At 54.2% G+C, this 21,009-nt stretch overlaps 2 protein-coding genes across 2 annotated transcripts in view; one reads left to right on the top strand and one right to left on the bottom strand.

The window, feature by feature from the left end:
* The window catches only part of DNAI1 (dynein axonemal intermediate chain 1), a 58,651-nt gene extending 41,649 nt beyond the window's left edge, over positions 1-17,002 (top strand). Inside the window, exons 13-20 of the mRNA XM_059411461.1 lie at positions 3,631-3,878; positions 8,810-8,899; positions 9,018-9,105; positions 9,704-9,783; positions 10,980-11,128; positions 11,237-11,336; positions 13,476-13,661; positions 16,634-17,002. Coding sequence (XP_059267444.1) covers positions 3,631-3,878; positions 8,810-8,899; positions 9,018-9,105; positions 9,704-9,783; positions 10,980-11,128; positions 11,237-11,336; positions 13,476-13,661; positions 16,634-16,732 — 1,040 coding nt within the window. The 3' untranslated portion in view covers positions 16,733-17,002. The remainder of the gene's footprint in view (positions 1-3,630; positions 3,879-8,809; positions 8,900-9,017; positions 9,106-9,703; positions 9,784-10,979; positions 11,129-11,236; positions 11,337-13,475; positions 13,662-16,633) is intronic.
* A 19-nt stretch (positions 17,003-17,021) lies between these two features.
* On the bottom strand, positions 17,022-19,034 carry ENHO (energy homeostasis associated). The gene is made up of 2 exons (XM_059411460.1): positions 18,820-19,034; positions 17,022-17,824 (listed from the first exon to the last, which is right to left on the bottom strand). The coding sequence occupies exon 2, from the start codon at positions 17,665-17,667 to the stop codon at positions 17,437-17,439; it is 231 nt and encodes a 76-aa protein (XP_059267443.1). The 5' UTR covers positions 17,668-17,824; positions 18,820-19,034; the 3' UTR covers positions 17,022-17,436.
* Positions 19,035-21,009: the final 1,975 nt, after the last annotated feature.

Below are 21,009 nucleotides of genomic sequence, written 5' to 3'. Positions count from 1 at the left end.
AGCAATGATGTACTATGCTGCTGGTGACCTTGTTGGTGATATCACACTGGATATGTTGGATCGCAGGGCAATGATGACTAGATCAGTGACTAGGACTGTGGTTTACCTGAGTGATGATATCATGTGGGGGGTCCCCGGTGACTTGAATAGTGATGTCATTTTAGGACTTCTGGAAGACAAGATGATGATCTCATGCTGGTACTCTTGGAGGTTTGGGCTGTGATGTCACACTGGGTATACTCAGAGAATGAAGTAGGTCTCACGGGTGCCACTGGAGTCAGCCCCGTGATGAGAACATCATAGAATAAGGTGGAGTGGAGAGGAAGCCCCAGTTAAATGAGAGTTTTCTGTGTTTTTCTGCCGTGGTTTGGCAGATAGAACCTTGAATTGGAATTCAGGAAACACATAGTCTAGCCATGATTAGAAACTGTGATCTTGGGGCACCTGACTGGTTCAGTTGGTGGAACACGATACAAGACTCCTCATCTCAGGGTTGTGAGTTCAAGCCCCATGTTGGGCATAGAGCTTACTGAAAGAGAGAGAGAGAGAGAAAGGGAGAGGGAAAAAAGGAAGGAAGAAAGAGAGAAAGGAAGGGAGAAGAGGAAGGAAGGGAGGAAAGGAGAGAGAAAGGAAAGGAAAAGAAAGGAATGGAATGGAATCATGATCTTTATGTTAGGAGGGCTCGTTTGGTTGCAAGTAAAAGAGGCCACCAGGAGTGGACTAAGAAGCAGAGGCTCATTGTCGGGTTGCATGTGGCCTGGGAATTCAGGCAGGACCTAAGGACTTAGTGTGACTGATTGCTCTCTGTGTCCCTGTCTCTTGAAGTCCATGCTTCTCTCAACCAGAAGTCTCCCCGTATAGTTTGTGACTGCCTTGTCCCTTACGCATTCTCTAGTCCAGATTCTGGAGAGACTGGACTGGCTTTGCCAGTCGCCACCACCCCGTTAGGTCTGCTTTCCCCTTCCTTTCTCCACCTCCACATAAAGACCAGATCAGTGAGGTATAACTTCAGCTATAAACGAAATACTGCACGAGGCAAACACCATGTGATGGGTCTGAAGGAGCCGGGCACATGATTTCTTCTCTTCTGGTCCCAGTTTACCCATCTATAAAAATCGGGAGCCAAAGCCCAGCCTCCAGTCTCAGTGGTCCTGTGAGCAGGTCAGAAATGTCCTTACTACTGAGTTATTAATTTGGCCTAGGGTTTCTTACCCCTCTTTTCTAGTTTCACTGGTCATAAAGACTGTATGTATGCAGGGTTGGGGAGGGGGGTCACTGCTATCCCTTGAGGGGCCAGGTCCTGTGCCACAGCAGGACCAAGTGTGAGGGTCATACCCGCCTTGGCCCCTTGGTAAAATAAGGGAAGCCTCTGAGTCCCCAGCCCAAGCGTCAGTCACCACCTACTCACCCTTCCATTCGCTTGTTTGCTCGCCCACTCCCCTGCCCACTCAGCCTCTGCCAGACTTGCCCAGCATCGAGGACAGACTGCACATTAAGGGCGTCAGTAGATCCCCAGTGTCCAGGTGGTTACCGCTCCCTACCCCACGAGGGTCTGTCTCTCTCCTAGCACTTGGAGCTGCTGGGGGCCAGCCCACATCTCCCGTGGAGTGTCTCTGTCCCTGCCAGGGTCCAGCCCATTGGGTGGACCCAGCCCATTGGGTGAACACCCAGTCAGGTGTTCGGAATTTGTGGGATGAACAAAAAGAGCTACAAATGACTCTCATTCTGCCCAGTTCCAAACCTGTGTGATCTGGGGGGGACAGACACCTTCCTTCAGCAGCTGCAGATTTCTCCCTTGTAGGCTCAGCCCTCGGGGCCCACCCAGGATGAGCCCTACAGGGTGAGTGATGGCCAGCTCCCCACACTATCTGAAGTGGTTTTGGTTCCCCACACTGGCTTTGAGGTGGTATCGGACATAGGGTGACCCACCTGGCTCTGGAGACTCTGGAAGCCCCCAGCTCCTCTTCTTTGTGAGAGACTTGCTTTCTCCAGAGCAGAAACACTTTCCTTCCTCAACCACTGTGTGCCTTTCCCAGGGCTCCAGTTGGATCCTGGCACCTTCCACTTGGGAAAGCAACTCCCTCATGACACATGAAACCTCCTTTGTGAGGTTTCCCATAGAGAACTACTCTGGTGGGCATGCCAGCTTATCTCAGTTTCCAACTCGACCTACCGAAGGCCAGTCTAGCTCCTGGCTGCATCCTACTCTCTAGTCCTGGCTCCCAGTAAACACCGTTTGCAGAGTGCCTGAGGTAGGACTATCTGGTAACTGGGTCCAAACACATCCCCAGAGCCCAGGGAACACAGCCCAGGTACTTACTCCCTCGAGTAAGGGGCAGCATTAGAAATAAGACAGAGGGGTACCGGGGGTGGGGGCACAGTCAGTTGCATGTGGGGGCTCTTGGTCTCCACTCAGGTCATGATCTTAGGGTCATGAGATCAAGCCCCACACTGGGCTCCGTGCTGAGCACACAGTTTGCTTGGGATTCTCTCTCCTTTTCCCCCTGCCCTTCTCACTTATGCTCGCTGTCTGTCTCAAAATAAGTAAATAAATCGTAAGAGGGAGAGAAGAAAACAAAAAGGAATAAGACAGAAAGAATGACTCAGCCAAATGAGTCAGGGTGGGGTGGCCTCCCTGTTTTTCCCATTCATGGGCTCAAGACCTCAGGACAAGACACTTTGTCTGGAGGGCCTAGGCCTGCAGTAGCCAGGGGTAAAAGAGGTCCTCGGGGGGGGGGGGGGGGAGTGCTATCCTCTCAGGTGGAAGTTTCCCCTTAGCAGAGGGCCCCCAAGATGGAAAGCTGCTCTAGACTTCCTCCTCTTCTGAGTGCATGAAGGGTCCTGGACTAGAGGCAGCAGGAGGGCTGGACTTGAGGGCTGGGTCAGTTTTCTGTTCAGTGACTGCAGTATCAGGACGGGGGCGGGGGGGGGGCACGGGAGCAAGAGAGAGGGAAGCTGTCCCCTGACACGGGGTGGGCAGGGAGCAAGGCCTCTGCTAAGTGGTCCTCGCTATTGATCACCAAAAGCTGAGGCCAGAAGGGTGATACAGTGGCCTGTGGAAGCCTGGCTGGCCTGCCTGGGACTTCTCAATTCTGGGAGCAGGCTCAGGCTAGCGTGCAGGCGGAGCTGGGGACCATGAGGCCATGGAAGGGTGTGGGAAGGTGCGCATAGCTGGCTAGTTTGACAACCCATAGGGAATTCCAAACCAAGTCCAAACCGAGCTCCTGTCCTGGGCTGGGCTGGGGAACATACGGGCATCATCCAGGCTTCGGAGGACAGCCATCTGCCCCTGGGTGGGGCTTCCGAGCCCTCTCTGAGGTCACCGCTTCTTCCCAAGCACAACTTTGAGCCTGCCTCCCTCCTTCCTGTACCCAGGAACAATGGAGAGAATGATTGTCCATCCCTCAGATAAGCCTGGTCACCTTATCCTCTTGGGAACCCTAAGAAGGAGGCAGCCCAGTCTCCTGCTTCTATTTCTGAGACAGAGAAGCTGAAGGCCAGAGGGGAATCTGCTCTCTCTGGAGAGCCCAGCAGCAGGTCCCCTGGGTAGGTGGGGGAGGGGCGGGGGCTGAGGAATACTTCCACCACAGCCACAGCCACAGCCGCATCTTCCCCATCTTCCCGGGACAGATGACTTCATGAAGCAGAGCCGGGGCATGCTCCTGCTGTACAGCCTGAAGAACCCCAGCTTTCCCGAGTACATCTTCAGCAGTGAGAGTGGCATCATGTGTTTAGACATGCATGTGGACCACCCCTACCTGGTGGTGGTGGGCCACTACGACGGGAACGTGGCCATTTACAACCTCAAGAAGCCCCAGTCCCAGCCGTCCTTCCGCAGCTCAGCCAAGTCTGGCAAGCACACGGACCCTGTGTGGCAGGTCAGCCCTGAAGCAGGGTGGGAGACACCGGGCGGGAACCCCTGGAGGAGGGACTTTGGGGTGGACTGGCCACAGGCAGGGGCATGGGGATGCCAGGTACCAGCTTAGAAGTCAAGGAGCCGGGTGTACGAAGGGGCAGAGAGGGGCGGAGGGGGCAGTCGGGAGGTGAGGGGTCTGCCGCTACGGACCTGCTATCAGGAGGGCCCCTCTCTCTGCTAAGACTCTATTAGGTGCAGCAGGTAGGAACTCGTAGCCCATGGCTGGAAACTCGAAGGCCTGACCCAGAAGGCCTCTGCTGAGTCTGTCAATGGTACCAGTTCCTGTGTGTGGGCTTCCTCGACTCCCCACTGGGGCTTTCCTCTGCCATCTGGGCTACATTTGGGGCAACTCCCAGACAGAGGTTGGTGCTGCCAGTTTGTCTGCCCTCTGGGCAGGGCCATAAGGCCCGGTGGGTGAGGTCTGTCCTTGAGGCCTCTCTGTAGCATCTTTCTTCTCCAGACAGACATAGGATGGGACCATTAGCCTGACACTGGAGCTAGATTTCACCCTGTGTCTCCCATCTTATTGCACTGGGAGTGGATTTCATGTTTCATCTTCAGAAAGTCTCCTAGCTCTGGCCTTGCAGAACTTTCCTTACTGTATATTTTGAAACCCCTCTCCTTCTGAGGCTGCAAACCCTTACCCACTGGCAGGTCTGGGCAAATCTAAGAAGGAATTTCTGCCTTAAGTTTCTCATGGTCGCTGGGGTCATCAGATAATGCAAGGACTCTGTCTTCCCATCTGTCTTGGCCCTCTGCCCTGAGAATCTCCAGGCGGGCTCTGCACCCCTGCCTTCCTGGCCCTGAGCTCCCTGTCATGTGAACACCTGCCCTAGGCATGGGCTCTCAGCTCTCAGGCAGTTCAGCTCCCTGAGCAGAGAGGAGACTGTCCAGGCACAAAGGACATGGTGCCCTCTCTGCTTTATCCTTTACCCAGAGCCAGGATACAGAGAGGAAGGCACTCCCTCCCATGAGACATCTCCCCCCTGCTCTCCACCAAAGCAGGGACCAAAGCTCACAGTCTCAGGTGTTCTCTCCCCTGAAAAACCCCACCTTCCAATTCATCACCTCCAGACACACAAAGGTCTCAAGACCTGAGGAGGATGTCTGCAGAGACTTTAAAGGACCAAGAGAGGAGAAAAGACGTGCTTTGATAAGACTAAACCAGTAGCAGGCCTACCCCTGCTCTCCTAGCTCAGATAGCCCAGAGCCATGCAAAGAACATCTCTGATTGGCCTGACCACCCTCCTCAAGCCCAGGAGAGGGCAAGGGGCCAAGGCCAACCATCCTGCCACCACTCTCTGTGTTCTTGGAATCAAACAGCAGGTTGGGAAAGAAATGGGACATGCAGAAGTCACGCTATTGCTTTCATTGGGTGGGCGCCAGAGAGACTGGAACCCACCTGGGCAGAGATGGCCTTCTGCTGTCCCACCAATCTTTTGAGGAAACAGGGCTAGTGCCTTTACCTTTGGAAAAGCAAAGACTCAAGAGTTCCTGGGGGGCTTCTGGCTTGTGACATGGGAGGGGCTGCCTGGCGCTCGCTCACTCACTCACCGACTTCCTGTTCCCTTTTTTTTTTTTTTTTTTTTTTTTTTTTTTTTTTTTAAGATTTTTTTTATTTATTTGACAGTCAGAGATCACAAGTAGGCAGAGAGGCAGGCAGAGAGAGAGGAGGAAGCAGGCTCCCCGCTGAGCAGAGAGCCCGATGCGGGACTCGATCCCAGGACCCTGAGATCATGACCTGAGCCGAAGGCAGCGGCCTAACCCACTGAGCCACCCAGGCTCCCTCCTGTTCCCTTTTTGCCTCCAGTTTCTTCCCCCTTTCCTCATTCTTTTGTCCATTCAGTGACTCTTCTGTGTGCTCCTGGGGGAGCTGAGGGTGCTTAAGGGCTTGGTCCCTGGGGTTCCTAGCGGGGAGATGAGCACCACCACGGCTGAGCAGGACAGGGCAATATGCTAACTGCGAAAGAGGGCTCCTGTGAGTACTGACGAGGGACAGGAGGGACATGGAGATTGTCCAAGGCAGGGAGCAGGGGAGGGGGCCCAGCTCTTCCCAGAGGAAGCAACTGAATTGTAAGGGATGAGAAAGCACTCGTTAATGACAACTAAATGTAACATGAGATCCTAAAACACAACAAAAAAGGATATTAGGAGGAAACCAAGAAAATCAAATGAAGTCTAGATTTTAGTTGAAAAGAAGAAAGACACTATGAGTTAGATAAGGAAGGGTACAAAGGGGCGTCAGGCGGGGTGGCCGTGGGGAACAGCATCTGGTGCGCAGCGGGAGAGACAGGGAGGATGGCGCAGAGCCGAGGGAAGCAGCGGCACCCCGCGAGCAAGCCTCTCCAGCAAGGAGGAAGCCCGCCCTGTGTAAGTCAGGGGTTTCTAGTAAAGTGCTAGTGCAGAAACCCAATACCTCAGAGGTGGGAATGGGGCTGTTCTGGTGAATCGGGGTCCTGCTTTCTTGAGGGTTCCCTGTTGTCACTCCCTCTGTCTCCAAAGTTACTTTCATAAGCTTCCTAAGAGCTCCCTCCAGCATGGTTTGAAAATGGCTGCCACACCATCAGAGAGTTTGGCGCGGAGAAGTAACACGGGCACATGTGTGTCTTAAGCGATGTCCTCTCACGGCAGCAGGAGAAACTTTGAAGCCTGAGTTACAGCAGGGATAGTGGAGATAGAAATAAGAAGGTATGGTGAGCGCTCTGAGGCAGTAAAATCAATAGAAGGAAACTAGATGGATATGAGAAAGGGGAAGAATTGGTGCTGTTCCTTGGGACTCCACCCAGGAGAGGCCCCAGGGAAGTGGGAATGACAAGGAGCAGCAGGTTTGGCCAGAAATTAATACAAGAAGCCAGAGGAACACCTACAATTAAAAGAAGCCAGAGGAGGTGTCCTGCAGGCAGTGGCCTGTGTAAGCCTGGAGCTTAGGCTGGTAAACCTACTCAGAGACATCAGAGTCTAGGTCCTTCTTAAAGGGACTGTGTCTTGGGGGAGACCGGAGAGGTTATGTTGGATCTTAAATGCCAGGCCGAGGCAGAAGGACTTTGTTCTGTTGGCAGCAGGGAGCCATGGAAGGTTTTGGAGCCAGTGAGAGAACTGTCTAATCAAAGGGGACTAGGTTCCTAGCCCATGGCCCAGGCTACTGCTGAGGGAGCCCATCGGGGTAGCCCAGCCCTTTTCAAGCCCCACCGTGAAGCCTCAACCAGCAACACTCTGTGGGGTGTGTGTATGTTCGGTGCTATACTGGGGAAGGGAGCAGGCAAGGACAGATGAGCAGAGACTGGGGGCAAGCAGGTCTGCCCCAATCAGATAAGGCAGAAGAGAAGGAATCAATCAAGCAGGCTCCATCTGCTCCTTACCACCTACTTCCTGGGCATTCGTTCATTCATTCTCTGAAACCCACTTACCACCTCCCCACCCCCTTTTATTCCTACCCTCCCACCTCCACCCCTGAAGCTCGTGTGTGACTTGTACACACACACACATACCCGCTCACTTGCAAAAACACGCAGCAACCCCCATTGGGCATCAGGCTGCTAAGTGGGGTGTGAACTACAATTTCCATGCCTGCCCTCGGCTGCTCATTAAACACTTCCCTTTGTAGCTCCCTAGAGCCTCTTACAGCCTGGCCTTTGACACCCCCATCCCCTCCCCCCTTTAAAGAGACTGTCTTTACATAGAAGGAGAAGGGGTCCCAGTGTAAGAGCTGGCTCTGACTTATACCTCAGAGGCTCTGTGGTGTTCTGGGCCCCCCAGTGAAAAAAAGAGCCAGCTGCCTAGACAGGTCCAGGCCGGACTGGGCCCGCCCTTCTGTAGCTCTGATCAGCCAGGCTGGGGGGGTTGGCTGGGGACAAGCCACACCCCTCAACAGCCATGGTGGCAGCTGTGGTCACATGCAGTGGCAGTGGGTTCTGTCCTCCCTCACCGGGCCCCTGCTTGTGACAGGGGGAAGGGACAGTGTCCCGGCATGGGAGGTTGGGAAGGAGCTGAAGAGTGGAAAGCTCTGGGCACCCAGCCCCACCCCAGCTCTCTGGGACAGGCCTTGGCCAGGCCTCCACATCTGGCAACAGAAACTTGAGCCTCAAGCGTGTCATCTTCAGAAGACAACAGCTCTGTCTCCAAAACACTTTCCCATATGTTTGCCTCCAGCCGGGAGAAGATGGGTGGGGCACGATTATTAACCCCAAGCAGCAGATGGAGAAAGGCAGCTCAAAGCTGAGATTTGGGAGCAAGCTTCTGGGAGCAGGAGGTGGTGGTGAAGTGAAGGCGGCAGCCAGAGAGAATGCCTAGGAGAAAGGCCAACCTGGAAGAAGAGGGCTCCCCTGAAGCAAGCAGGGGGAAGCCCCTGCAGAACCTCCGCCCTCCCAAGTCCTGGGGTGAGGGGAATAAGGAGGATATTCGCTGACATTTACTGAACCTGTACCAGTTGCAGTGTTCTCACATCAGGGCCTCCTGTTCAGTGGCTCCTTTAACACTTACAATACACCTGTGCTACTACAGTTCCTGTTTTACAAGTGAGGAAACTGGTTGATGGACCCTGTTCTTTCCAGGCCTGTCCATGAGGAGGATGAGCCCAGAGACGCCACCTTCCCTCTGCAACTGGCTCCTGGAACCCAACCCAGGGAGGAATTTGGCACCTCCACTGCCAAACCCGTGGATTAGGGTGGTGCCCCGAGTTGGCACAGTTACCCCAGGATGGTCAGGGAGAGAGGGGTGAGAGAGACAGAGATGGGGGAAAGGAGATAGGGAGGGCCACCTGTGGGACTCTGGGACATGGGCTCCCAGAACCTGCTTCTGAAGCTCCCATGGATTCTCGAGGGAGCCCTGCTCAGCTCCCAGCCCTAGGTCAAAGTCCTGGTAGGGTCCCGCAGCTCACAGATTGGGACGTTTCAGGTCAAGTGGCAGAAGGATGACATGGACAACAACCTCAACTTCTTCTCTGTGTCATCTGACGGCAGGATTGTGTCTTGGACCCTCTTGAAGGTGCCTGTTTCCCAGAAAGGGTGGAGAAGGGGAGTGGGGGGGCGATCACGATGGGTTGCCTTCCGCCTGCTGGCCACAGCCCCACCCATGGACCCTTCCCTATCCCTTTTGACGGCAGAGCGAGCTGGTTCACATGGATGTCATCAAGCTGAAGGCGGAGGGCAACACCACAGATGGCCTCAACGGGTTGCAGCTACACACAGTGGGTAGGAACCCCAGCCCACTCACATCCAGGCCTGACCACTCAGGCCCCACGAGGGTCAGAGATGGTGGCTCTCCCCTTAGAGCAACCACTCCCTCCCCCAGTGGAGCCTGGCCCTGTCCTCCCTGTCCCAGGGCGTGGCCATTTGCAGACCCTCCAGATTTGTGCAGATCCCATCCCTGTTTGCAGACCCTTGTTTCTGTTTATGCAGATCAGGTGCTGTGATGCAGATCCATTCCTGTTTATGCAGATCAGGCCCCTATTTACCCAGATCCTGTCCCTGTTTACTCAATTCCTACCCTGTTTATGCAGAGTATATCCCTGTTTGCACAGACCATGTTCCTGTTTGCAGACCCTATCCCTGTTTACCCTGACCCTGACCCTGTTTAAATCAATCCCTGCCTTGTTTACCCAGGCCCCATTCCTGTCTGCAGAAGCCTTGGCCGTTTGTAGAGTCCCAACTGCCTGGGACAGGCAGCAGGCCTGACGGCCTGTTTCTGTTTGGCTGCCTGGCCCCAGTCCTGCAGGAGCTGGGGCTCAGGCTGTCACTGGGAGCCTCCCTCCCAGAACCCGGCTAAAGCCACTCTACCTCTTCTCCCAAGGCTGTGGCACCGCCTTTGACTTCCACAAAGAGATTGACTACATGTTCCTAGTGGGCACAGAGGAGGGAAAAATCTACAAGGTGAGGCAGTTCTACCCCGTGCAAGCTTCTTCCAGGGCTGCTTAGACCCAAGAACCATGGGACTCGATCGTTCTCGACAGACCCTATTCTGATAGGGTTAGTCAATTCGAGAAAGCTTCTTGGGAGAAGTTAATATAGTCTTGATTTGCTCGGGTGGCAGGAAGATGGGATGACTGCAGAAAAGGGAATGAAAATCTAGAGGTTGACTTTAGCCCCCTCTGGGCCTTCCCCCTCTTCCTAGGAGTAGAAGAAGAAGACAGGGGAGTTGGGGGTGGGGGGAGTTGGAACATTCCGAGAAGACTTCCTGGAGGAGATCTGAACTTGAGTGAGCTCTGAAGGCCGGGTAACAGAGAAATTTCTCTCTGAATCCTGGATGTGTTGCAGCCAGTAGGAACTTCAGGGCCAGTTTCTGCAAGGTCTCAGTGTTAGTAGGTGAACGTCCTTCTGAACCTCCATCCATCCAGAAATAGCTTGCTGCAAGCTTTTCTTGTGCTCAAAGACTCAGAATGTTAATTACAGGCAGCCTCCCAGGAGCCTCTGAGGCCCAGCAGGAGCTGGTCTGAATGCAAAAGAGGTCCCCAACCCCCTCTACACCCATCCCAATGGCAGCTGTGGGAGAGGCAGGAGGGGCATGTCACTAGTCAGTCACACTGTCTCTTGGAGGGAGAGGGAGGGGCATGCTGGGCGGGCAAGAAACCCAGTGGGAAATCATGAGATTAGGACTTGCTCCTGGCTCTGTACCTACTCTAACCTGGGCAAGGTGAGATGTTTATTACTACTTCAAGGATTTGATCTGTGGGCTGTGAGTGGCCCCAGGGCTCTGGCTGTCAGCCCCTAGGCTTTGGCCTGGACACAGGCTAGGCCACACACCTCCCCTCCCCCTGCAGACCCCCAGCCCTGGCCTGGACCTGCTCTGCCTGAACTCCTGCTTGGACTGGAATCCTCTGGGGAGACTACAGCACTATCTCTCCCCCTCCAGGAAAACGCCCTAGCCCAGTAAGGCCCTCCTTTCTCTCTGGCCATCTTGAGGGCACAGAGAAGAATAGCCAGCAGCTTGGGCCCAGCTCAGCAGTGACAGTGATGTGGGGACAGGAGTCTTAGATTCTGACTCTCAGTACCCCCAGGGAAGTGGTAGCTGCTGACCTCTCTCTCATTCCTGATCCCCGATGCTCCCACCACCCTCACCGTTGCCCCAGTGCTCTAAGTCCTACTCCAGCAAGTTCCTCGACACCTATGATGCCCACAACATGGCAGTGGACGCTGTGTCCTGGAACCCATACCATGCCAAGGTCTTCATGTCCTGCAGCTCCGACTGGACTGTGAAGATCTGGGACCACACCATCAAGTGAGAGAGACATGCCCTTCCTCACAGCCCACCATGGACTGGGGCCTGTGGGGCTCTAGCACTGTGAGGCCTCTGCGTGATGAACTGCCCACCCCTCCACCCTTGCAGGACCCCGATGTTCATCTACGACCTAAATTCAGCTGTGGGCGATGTGGCCTGGGCGCCGTACTCTTCTACTGTGTTTGCGGCAGTCACCACTGATGGGAAGGTGAGTGTCCCCTTCTGAGCCTCTACTAGAGAAAAGATGACTATCTCAGAGTCTCCCTCCTGGAGAGCCCATGCAGTGCCCTGATCAGGTAGGGGAAGGTGAGACATAAGGACTCTGTATTCTCAGGGAGTAGCCCAGCTAGGGCCCGGTCAAAAGAGGAATCATTCATCCCATGAGGCCTTGCACAGAGAATGGGGCTGTTCATCCTGAAGGACAGAACCCTCTGGGGGAGAAGATGCCGTGAGGAGCAGTTATCTTCTCCGACAGCCCTGGGGAGGGAGCTACAGGATGGCAGGGGCAAGCCTGATGTAAGGAAAAAATTCTGAACCTGAGTTTATCCGGGATTGAAATAATGTCTAAAAGGTAGCAAGTTCCCCATCCCAGGGACTATGAAAGGAGGGTCTGAGGAAGGAAGATGGGAGGGGTCTGTGCAACACGGAGAATTGGTAAAAACTCAGAAACAAATGTTTTTTAATGAAATTCTTGGATGCAAATCCATTTTTCCTTATGGCCTTTGATATAACCGAAGAGGAAGCCCATCAGTCACCTATTTACAACCAGATGTTTACTAAGGACCGACTATGGTGCCCAGCGCCAGGGCAGGGCCTGTGCTTCCAGTGCCTGCAGTTCTAGAGCTCACATTCTTGTGAAGGGAAAGGGACACAAAGCAACCACAAAATTAGCATTAAGTGCTAGGCAGAGACCAACAGAGGAATATGTGTGGACACAGTGTTCATAGCAGCATTATTCATAATAGCCAAGAAGCTGAACGACCCAAATGTCCATCAACTGATGAACGGATAAACAAAATATGGTATAGCTAAAACGATCACTATCAAGAATAACAGGGAATGAAGTATCAGGTACATGCTACAACATTGCTGAACTTGAAAAGATGCTAGCATAAGAAGTCGGTCACAGAAGACCACACACTGTGTGATTCCATTTATATCAGTCTAGAATCAGCAAAACTACAGAGACACAGAGTAGATTTGTGGTCGCTTAGAGCTGGGGGTGTGGGAGAACCCAGGAAGTGACTGTTAATTGTATGAGGGTTCTTTTGGGGTGATGAAAATGCTCTAAAACTGACTGTGGTGATGGCTGCATAACTGTGAGTATACCAAAACTGAGAATTGTATACTATAAGTGGGTAAATGTGTTTGTATGTGAATTATATCTCAATAAAGCTATTATATTTTTTAAGAGAGAAAAGGAGTGATGTAAAAAGAAAGGACAGGGCAGCTTCTTAGAGTGTTCAAGGAGAGCTTCTTCAAGAGGTGACATTCAAGCTGAGAGCTTCAAATGACAAGAGCTAGCCAGGTGAAGATGGGGAGGGGCATTCTGGACAGGGGGAAGAGCTAGTGCAAATGCCCTGAGGTGAGAATGAACTTGAAGGGGTTTCAGGGACCCACAGGCAAGTGTGGCTGGGTCTAGGAAGCAAAGGGGAGAATGCAAGTAAGAGTAGAGAGTGGAGAAATCTGGAGTAAGGAATCTGGATTTTATATATACTGCCAAGGGAAACTATTGGAGCATTTTAGATTATTTAAAGTTAAGTTCTTGAGGCTGCATGGAGGCTGGATGGTAAAGGGGCAAGAGTGAAAGCAGAGAAACCCGTCAGGACGCTGCCACAGTTGTCCAGGCAAGAGTTACTAATGGTTTGGACTCAGGAAATGGTAAAAATAAGATGAAACATTTGTTGGAGGGCCTTGCATATATTATTAACTGGTATAAAGCCTGGCTCTACCACTCACCGGCAAGTTACCTTTAAGAGCCTCTATCTCCTCATTTATAACTAGGGATGGTAATAGAACCTTCCTTACAGAATGTCTGTGATGATTACTGGGTGGTACAACTGCATAACATGCTTGCCCAGAGTCTAGTACATAGTAAGTATTGAGTAAATGGCAGCTGCTATTATTGTTAATTCTGCATAGACTTAAATGTTCTCTCATTCTTCACTCATTCCCTCAACCACAGGAAAGACATGATCAGAGACACAAATCCCCTCTCCCACTGCCTCCAGCTCCAGCATGCTATGCTTCTGTTGTGTTTCCCCAGAAAGCCCAAGTGCTGGTTCTTCTGAAGTGTAGGACAGGGGCCCTGTTATCCTTGAGTGTGCTGACACCAATCTCTCCACAGACCCATGTGTTTGACTTGTCTATCAACAAGTATGAGGCCATCTGCAGCCAGCCCGTGGTGGCCAAAAAGAAGAACAAGATCACCCATGTGCAGTTCAATCCTATCCATCCCATCATCATTGTGGGTGATGACCGTGGGCATGTCATTTGCCTCAAGCTCTCACCCAACTTGCGCAAGATGCCGAAGGTACAGGCTGGGGTAGTTTGGGCTGCTGTGAGAAGTCAAGTCTCCAAGATGGTGGGGGTTGAGAGAAAGGGGAGGAGCCAGGGGGTGGCCCCCAGCTTTCTGCCTTGGAAAACCGAGGGTCAGGGTGGTGTCATTGCTCAAATATGGAGCACGGAAGATGCAGGTTTGTAGAGAGACAAAAGGATCAGTTACCTGTGGAGCTTCCGGGTGGAGGCATCCTGGTAAGGAGGCGTCTACATGGGTCCAAAGCCTAGAGAAGCACATAGACATCACTGGCTTATTTGGTGTAGACCAGGTTAGCCAAGAAGGGGACTGGGGGCTTAGTCACTGCTCCATTGGCTGGGCTTACACAGGGCCTCAGCTCCAGTGGCCCCTGAGCTGGGAGCTGTGGGTTCACACAGGGAAGAATGTGAAAAGGAAAAGGGGTAACTAGGTCAGCATCTAGACAGCCTTGTCAGCTCTGGTTCCTTTCTGGGATTTGTACTGATCTGGAGACCCTGCCCAGAGCCCAAGGCCCTGAAAACAGGCTATGGAGCCCAGAGCCAGCGCCTCAAAGTCTAGATCTCAGAGTCTGGATTCAGACCTAAGCATCCAAGCCTTCAAATCCAGAGCCCAGTCTTACCCATTTGAGTGCTAAGAGAAAATATGGAATTTGCTTTCTGCCACGTTCTGGGCCAGGATCAGAGCCGGGACCAGGGCTGGGCCAAGCTGCCCTGATGACTATACATCTTGGTTGCAGTATGAGGCACTTATTTGCCGTTTGAGGGAAGGGCAGGGCCCTGTCTCTTTCAACCACTGCTACCTGTTCCCCTGAATCCTTACCAAAGCAGGGGTCACTGCTGCAGCCCTCTGGTACCTGCCTGGTCTCTTCCATACAGTGACCAGGAGAGGAGGTCTGGGAGTTTGGCTGGGCCTGTAATTGTAGCCAGCTGGGGGAGGGGGTGGACTTGGCTATAAATAGTTGGAAGGCTGCTAAGCGCCTGCAGCTGTGGCCTAGAGGCTGTGGTGGGCTGGGGTGGGGGTGGGGGGGGGGGGGAGAAATGGGGGGAGTCGGGCATGGTCTGAAGCTCTTTGCTGAGCCCAGCTAGTTGGTTTCAAGGAGGGGGAAGGAGACAGCACAATTTGTGGAACAGATAAAATCTGCTCTTAATTTAGTGAGGAGAGAGACCCAAGTTTGAGCTGGCAGAGTCCGACAGCCCAGTGGGAGGGGCAAGGGTACACCCATCACACCTGGAGTGTGGCAGATCTGGGTGGGGCCTGCCCTGCCCACTCTGCCGCAGGGAGGCAAGGATGTCCCACAGTGCCAACTCCTCTCAGAGAAAAGGTCAGCCATAGCTAAGAGAGCTGGGCTCTGTGTATCGGGGACCTCTATCTCTGAAGACCTAAGGCTATGGGTACCTGGGGAGCAGAGGACCTGAGTGGGCAACAGTTGGGGGCCAGTGCTTCGGTGGATTGGAGGTTTCCAGGCAATTGTCATCTGATCTTATCCGTAGCCAAGTGATTTGTGCCAAAGGAAGTCCTCAGGCATCCCTACTACCCCTCCTCTTTGGGCTGCCATCTCCCCTGCCCTTTCCAGGAGGGTCTAGTCACAGAGACCCAACTTCCTGACCCAGGAAGCTTCCTCTAATTGGTGTCAGAGCACAGCTTGTCAAAGGTCAAAGACTATCTTTCCCTCACTACAGTGTAGATGGGAAACTGAGCCTACAAAGGCAAGGGCCTTACCCAAAGTCATAGAGGGAGTTAACGACAAAGCTGGGACTGTAAGCCAGGTCCCACTAACTCCCGGGGGTGGGGTGAGGCCAAGAAGAGAACAGTGACTTGATTTGGAAGGGAGAATAGTTAAAGGAAAAGGCATCTTTGTCCTCTGCCTAGAGAGTATAGAGGTGATTTGGGTAGTGGCAAAGGCACTGGGCCACGAGGGGAGAGGGAGACAGATTTTGGAGCAGGTGCAGTGGTAACACCAGGAGGAAATCTGAGCTCTGCATGGTGTCAGCAGTGGGATGGGGCCAGGAAGGGGCCTGCTGGCCATGCACTCTCCTCTCCTCACAGCCCAGGCCAGACCCAGGCTGGGCCCTCAGCAGGCAAGGCTGGAGCAGGTGCCAGTGAGCAGTGGGCACAGGTGGCTGAGAGGGCGGGAGAGGGGGCGGATCTGGAGCAGAGGGAAGACAGGAAATGGTAGCTGCCGCAGCCTAGCCCATACCCCGCTGCCTGGACAGAAGGCAGAATGGGACTGGTGCTGGTCTGCCGTGGAGCTCTCGGGACCTGTGAATGACACATACCCCGTGTCCCAGTACTCTTTTTCTCAGGGCATTAGAGTGCCCTGTAGGCTGGGATGAGGGCTCATAAATTTAGGATCTTCTCTTTTGAGGGACAGTCCTAGCTTGAGACAACTGGAAACACATGGGATATTTCATCTGCCCTCCTGGGTCTCTTGACACCCTCCTCCACCCTGGGTATGTCTGAAACAGCAGGCCTGGCCCCAAATGTCACCCACTCCCAACTGACCTTAAAGTTTTGGTACAAGGTGAGGGTACCTGTGGCTTGGTCCACACCTGTCTCCCTCTGCAAACACATACCTCTTAGCTCCTTGTTAGGACTCAGCCAGGACCCCTCCTGTGGGACGGGTGGTCCCAACCTCAAAAGGTCTTACCTCTCCCCAGAGCTACAGCTCTCCTAGCCTGAAAGGCTACTTCCTCTGAGGTTAGTGGGTAGACACCTTCTGCCACTCTTCCCAGCATCAAGACTGTTGATCTGAGATTCAGAGCTAGACTGGATGCTTCTCAGAGGCCCCAGCTGGGCCCAGGTCTCCTAACCTCAGTTGGGAGAGGCAGGGATCCAGAATCTAACTGGCCAAGAGAGGGGCGGTATAAAACTGGGGCAGGCTGGGCAGAGGAGGCAGAGCTGGGACCCAGAGAAAGGTGGCCTATCCCTCACCATTCCTCCCACCCACCATGTACTTCCACCCTCCACAGGAAAAGAAGGGACAGGAGGTACAGAAGGGTCCAGCTGTGGAGATCACAAAATTGGATAAACTGCTGAACCTGGTGAGGGAAGTGAAAACCAAGACCTGAGGGCCTGGCCTCAGTCCCTGTCCCATTTTTCTGAACCTGTTACTTGTAACCCCTGACCCTGCACCCAAGCCCAGCCTTAGTACTCGGTATGTGACCCCACCCCTAACCAGGTCCCAGCATCTACCATCAGCACTCTACATTGGCCCTGATCCCAGCACCTCACCCCAGGACTTGGCCCTCAACCATTATCCTGTCCCACTTTGCACAAATAAACCTGTGTCTGGAAGCTCACCCTACACCTTTAATGTTGCTACCGCAGGGCCCTCAGGAAGAGGAGGAAATCTCAGGGTAGAGCCATAGTTCCATTTATTATCCAGCAAACAGTGGGAGGACCTGAGGAGGGGCCCAGCCTGGACACCCTCCCGTTATTGCCATGGATTCCAGTTTGCTTCCCCAACCTCAAGGGCCTGGAGGCAATTGGCCTAGGGAGAGGTGGTCCCAGTCCCTGGCCCTCAGAATGGAGCACAGTCGAGATGGCCCTGGCCCTAGCACCAACTCAGGAATCCCCACCCCAGGCCTGTCTACCAAGGGCCACCAGAGCTCCTCGTGGAGCCAGACCGGCTCGACTCTGGGCTGCTAGGTCCAGCTCCAGACAGGCTGGACTCTGGGCTCTGGACCCCAGGCTGGCTAGACCCTGGGATTCCGATTCCAGGCTCTGGGTGGGGCAGACTTAGGCCCCAGACTCCAGGTGAGGTGAGGGGCCTTCAGGGCTGCAGCAGGTAGCTGCCTTCATGGCTGGGCTTCTGGGGCGGGGGTGCCTTCTCAGGACAGGGGCCAGGGCTGGAGTTGGGACTGGATTCGGAGAGAGAGTCGATGTCCGCAGAGCGGGAATGGCAGGCCCAGCAGAGAATGACCCAGAGCAGCAGCAGCAAGAAGCCTACGAGGCCGTTGCAGACGATGGCAATGAGGGCCCCCTGGGAGATGGCTGCCCCCATGACAGGCAGCACCCTCAGACCAGCACAGACCACGGGGTTGGCTTGATGGCAAGGCCCATGCCGAGGCAGAACTCCAGTACAGCTGGCCTTCCAAAGAGGCTGTCCTGTCCACACTCAGTGAATCCTGGGCAGTGGGTATCCACCTGCAGTCCTGAGCCTGTGGCAGGTAGAGAGCAGAGGAAAGGGTGGTGAGGAGGAAGGGGTAGGGTGAGGCCTAGGAAGAGAGGGGTCTAGAAGAGAGTCCTTTCCCACATCTCTGGCTTGCCCAGCAGAGGAATCTGGGTCCCAACAGGTCTAAGTACTCCACAGAGCCAACACCCCCATCCTCAGGCCTGGTTCTGGACACCTTGACAGGGGTGCAGCCACAGTGGGGAAGCTGGAGTGGACATCCTGTATCTCATTCTCCTGAGAACCGGTGGGCATGGCCTGGCCCTGCCCACCAAGCTTCCAGCTCTCAAAAGCACTGGATGAGTGGATGAGACCCAGGAAGCCCGAGGCCTTAGAGGATGGGGACTGTGACCAGCGCTGGTGTGGCCTGGGCACCTCCCCCTTCTCAGCACTCCAGCCAGCCAGCCCAGGAGACCTCCAGAGGTGCCAGCTCAGACAGAGGGAACTTTGTGGAGGCCCTGGCACGCATGTGTGGGTCTCTGTATCCAAGGCTGTGTACCTAGGTGTGCCTCTCTGTGAGACTGTCTCTCCAGGTCAGTTGTGTGTGTCTGTGTGTTTGGCTCTTCACCTTTCGGTTCCCTTGCCTAGATGTGTGCCTCTGCCTGGCATATCCACCTCTATGTTTGGGCAGCTGGCTTCTAAGTGCCTCTCTTTCTGTCTGTCTCTACGCGTCCCCATCTCTGAGTGTCTGAGTGTCTCTTCTCTCCCCGTCTATCTCTGTGTATCTCTGTATCGGTCTCTGTGTGTATGGGTCTCTTGTGTCTCTCGGTCTCTCTTTTCTTCCCTGCTGTATGTCACTCTGTCCCCGTGGACGTGTGTCTCTCCTCTTCTCCGTGGGGTCTGTCTCTAGTTCTGGGAGTCTCGTGTGTCTCTTTGTGTCTCTTTCTCCCCGGCTATGCCTCTATGTCCCCAGGTGGGTCTGGGTCTCTTTACCTCTGTCTCTGGTTCTCGGCCCCCGTGCCCATGGGGGGAGGGCCCCCTTACCTGAGTTGAGCCCGGTGCGCGCCCGCAGGGAGGGTCCGGGGCAGCGGGATGCTGGGCGCCGACTGAGACTCGGGAGCCTCCGGGCGCGGGGCGGGGGAGGGGGGGGCGGGAGGAGGCGGGCAGGGGCGATGTCCCCTCCCCCGGCCCTCCCCCTCGGCCGCGCAGCCTCCGCCGGCCGCTCCCGCCGCCGCGCGACCGGGGCGGCCTCTGCCGCGGGCGGTCTGCGGCGAGCCGGCACCTCCTCCCCCTGGGGCGGTGCCTCCTCCGCGGCCGCGGCTGCTCGCTAGCTCGTTCGGCGGCGTTCGGGCGGCGGCTGCGGCCGGGGCGCGGTGTTCGGCTAGGCTCGGCTGCGCTCGGCTGCGCTCGGCTACGTTCGGCTGGGCTCGGCTGGGCTCGGCAGGCAGCAAAAACAGCGGAGGACCTCGCTTCCCCGGAGGCCGGCGGCGGCCGGCGGCCAGTGGGCGGGTGGAGCCATCTCCGCGCCGCTGCCATCATTCAATTGGCTAGCTGCGCCAGCCTCTCGGGCGATTGGTCGCGCGCTGGGGTGGGACTGGATCGCCCCTGGTGCAGGCATGGGGCGGGGGCGAGAAGAAGAGTCGAGGGGCTATGAGGTCTTGATCCCTCTGGGGGAAAGGGATGGGAACAAGGCTCACCTCCTCGCAGGGATTTCTTGCACCTTCAACACCTGGGAGAGCTGCACTTCCAACATTTGAGAAAGGCCTCTGGACCCTCATGCGTGAGGAGACTGCCCGTCCATATCTGCCTCTGCCCGCCCATATCTGCCTCTGCCCGCCTCATCCAAGGGGAAAGGCCTTGGGTCCCCACATCTAGGAGGAGACTGAACGTCCTCATCTTGGAAGCCCCCCTAGACTTCTGCACAGCTACTGCCGGTTTCCCCACTTTAGAGGGTCTATGGGTGGCTCTACATTCCCTGGCCCCAGGAAGTGTGAGCAGCTCTGCCAACACAAGTACTTCGGGCATATTTATTGAGTTCCTACTTGGTATTGGTCACGGGTTAGTGCTTTGCTGCGCTGTGGGGGAGCCTAGGATAGAGAGTACCGGGGTATTCGAGAGATCGGTCCGCCATGGCTGGGACAGGACCAGGCACGACTCTAGAAGCTCCTGACTCTCTCCAACCTAGAATCTCTCCTAAGAAGATGATCAGTTTGGGCAGAAGCTGTCAGGTAGGCCTTCCTACCCTATTTCATAGGTCAGTGACTCCTAAGTGTTCTGAACGGGATCCTTTTCTCATCCTACTCTACATAGTCTCCATGGATGCGCACATCTCTGAAGCTATGTCATGAAGACCCTCTGTGCTTCCCAAATCCAGCCTTACTTTATCTCTGGAATTCTAGCCATAGATCCAAATGTCTTCCAGAATCAGGGCGTGTGTTGATTCCTGGTTCTGCCATTTAATAGCTACTGAAGGTAGCTATTATTAGTAATAGTAATTAGTAATAGCTATTCAAGGTAGCTACAACCTCTCAAGGTTGTAATTCACCAATTCATTTATACCTAACCCATTGTGTCTCAGCAAATGCCAACTGACACAACCCCAAGGACCATATGGCTAAGGGGTCCCTTCCCTCAGTGCCATGAAATTCACATGAAAGCCCGATAAATCCAAATGCTATCTTGAAAACAAGAAAGGGAAGGGTAAGATAATCTGAAAGACTGAGTCATACTTACAGGCTGTCTAAAATAAAATTTTGGACCCTACTGAGTTTACCAGATGGATTAATTTTAGTTCCCCTGCCCCTGTTACCCAGCAAGGGGGGGGGGGGGCATTGTGAGCAAGATCAAACCAGTTCTAGGAAAGAGAAGAGACTTACATTGTTGCACATCTGAGTGTAATATGAGTGAATTTGTGACCCAGCTGCAGGAGTTCAGATTTTATCCTGGAAACAGTGGGGAGCCACTGAAGAATTTTGAGCATAAGAGTAAATAGGATCATATCCAGAAATTAGAGGGATGATTTGGGCTGCTGGGTGGAAGGGGAGGGAGATTGAAGGCATGTGAGTAATGACAAAGGACTGAAATGGTGTACGGGAAGAGGACTGGAGAGAACAAGAGAACACTGAGGATATTTGGGAATTACAATTGGCAGAACTTAGCTTAGACACTTAGACCTACAGGATATGGGGAGTAACAGGGAGGGAAAAGTCTGGGATAACTTCCAAGTTGGTGACT

This window comes from Mustela nigripes, chromosome 9 (genome assembly GCF_022355385.1).
Source record: "Mustela nigripes isolate SB6536 chromosome 9, MUSNIG.SB6536, whole genome shotgun sequence".
In the NCBI taxonomy this organism is placed as follows: Eukaryota; Metazoa; Chordata; class Mammalia; order Carnivora; family Mustelidae; genus Mustela; species Mustela nigripes.
This window is presented reverse-complemented; position numbering and strand designations above follow the sequence as displayed.

Excerpts from the sequence above, each read along its gene's own strand:
- ENHO (XM_059411460.1), bottom strand. The coding sequence starts at position 17,667 with ATGGGGGCAGCCATCTCCCAGGGGGCCCTCATTGCCATCGTCTGCAAC.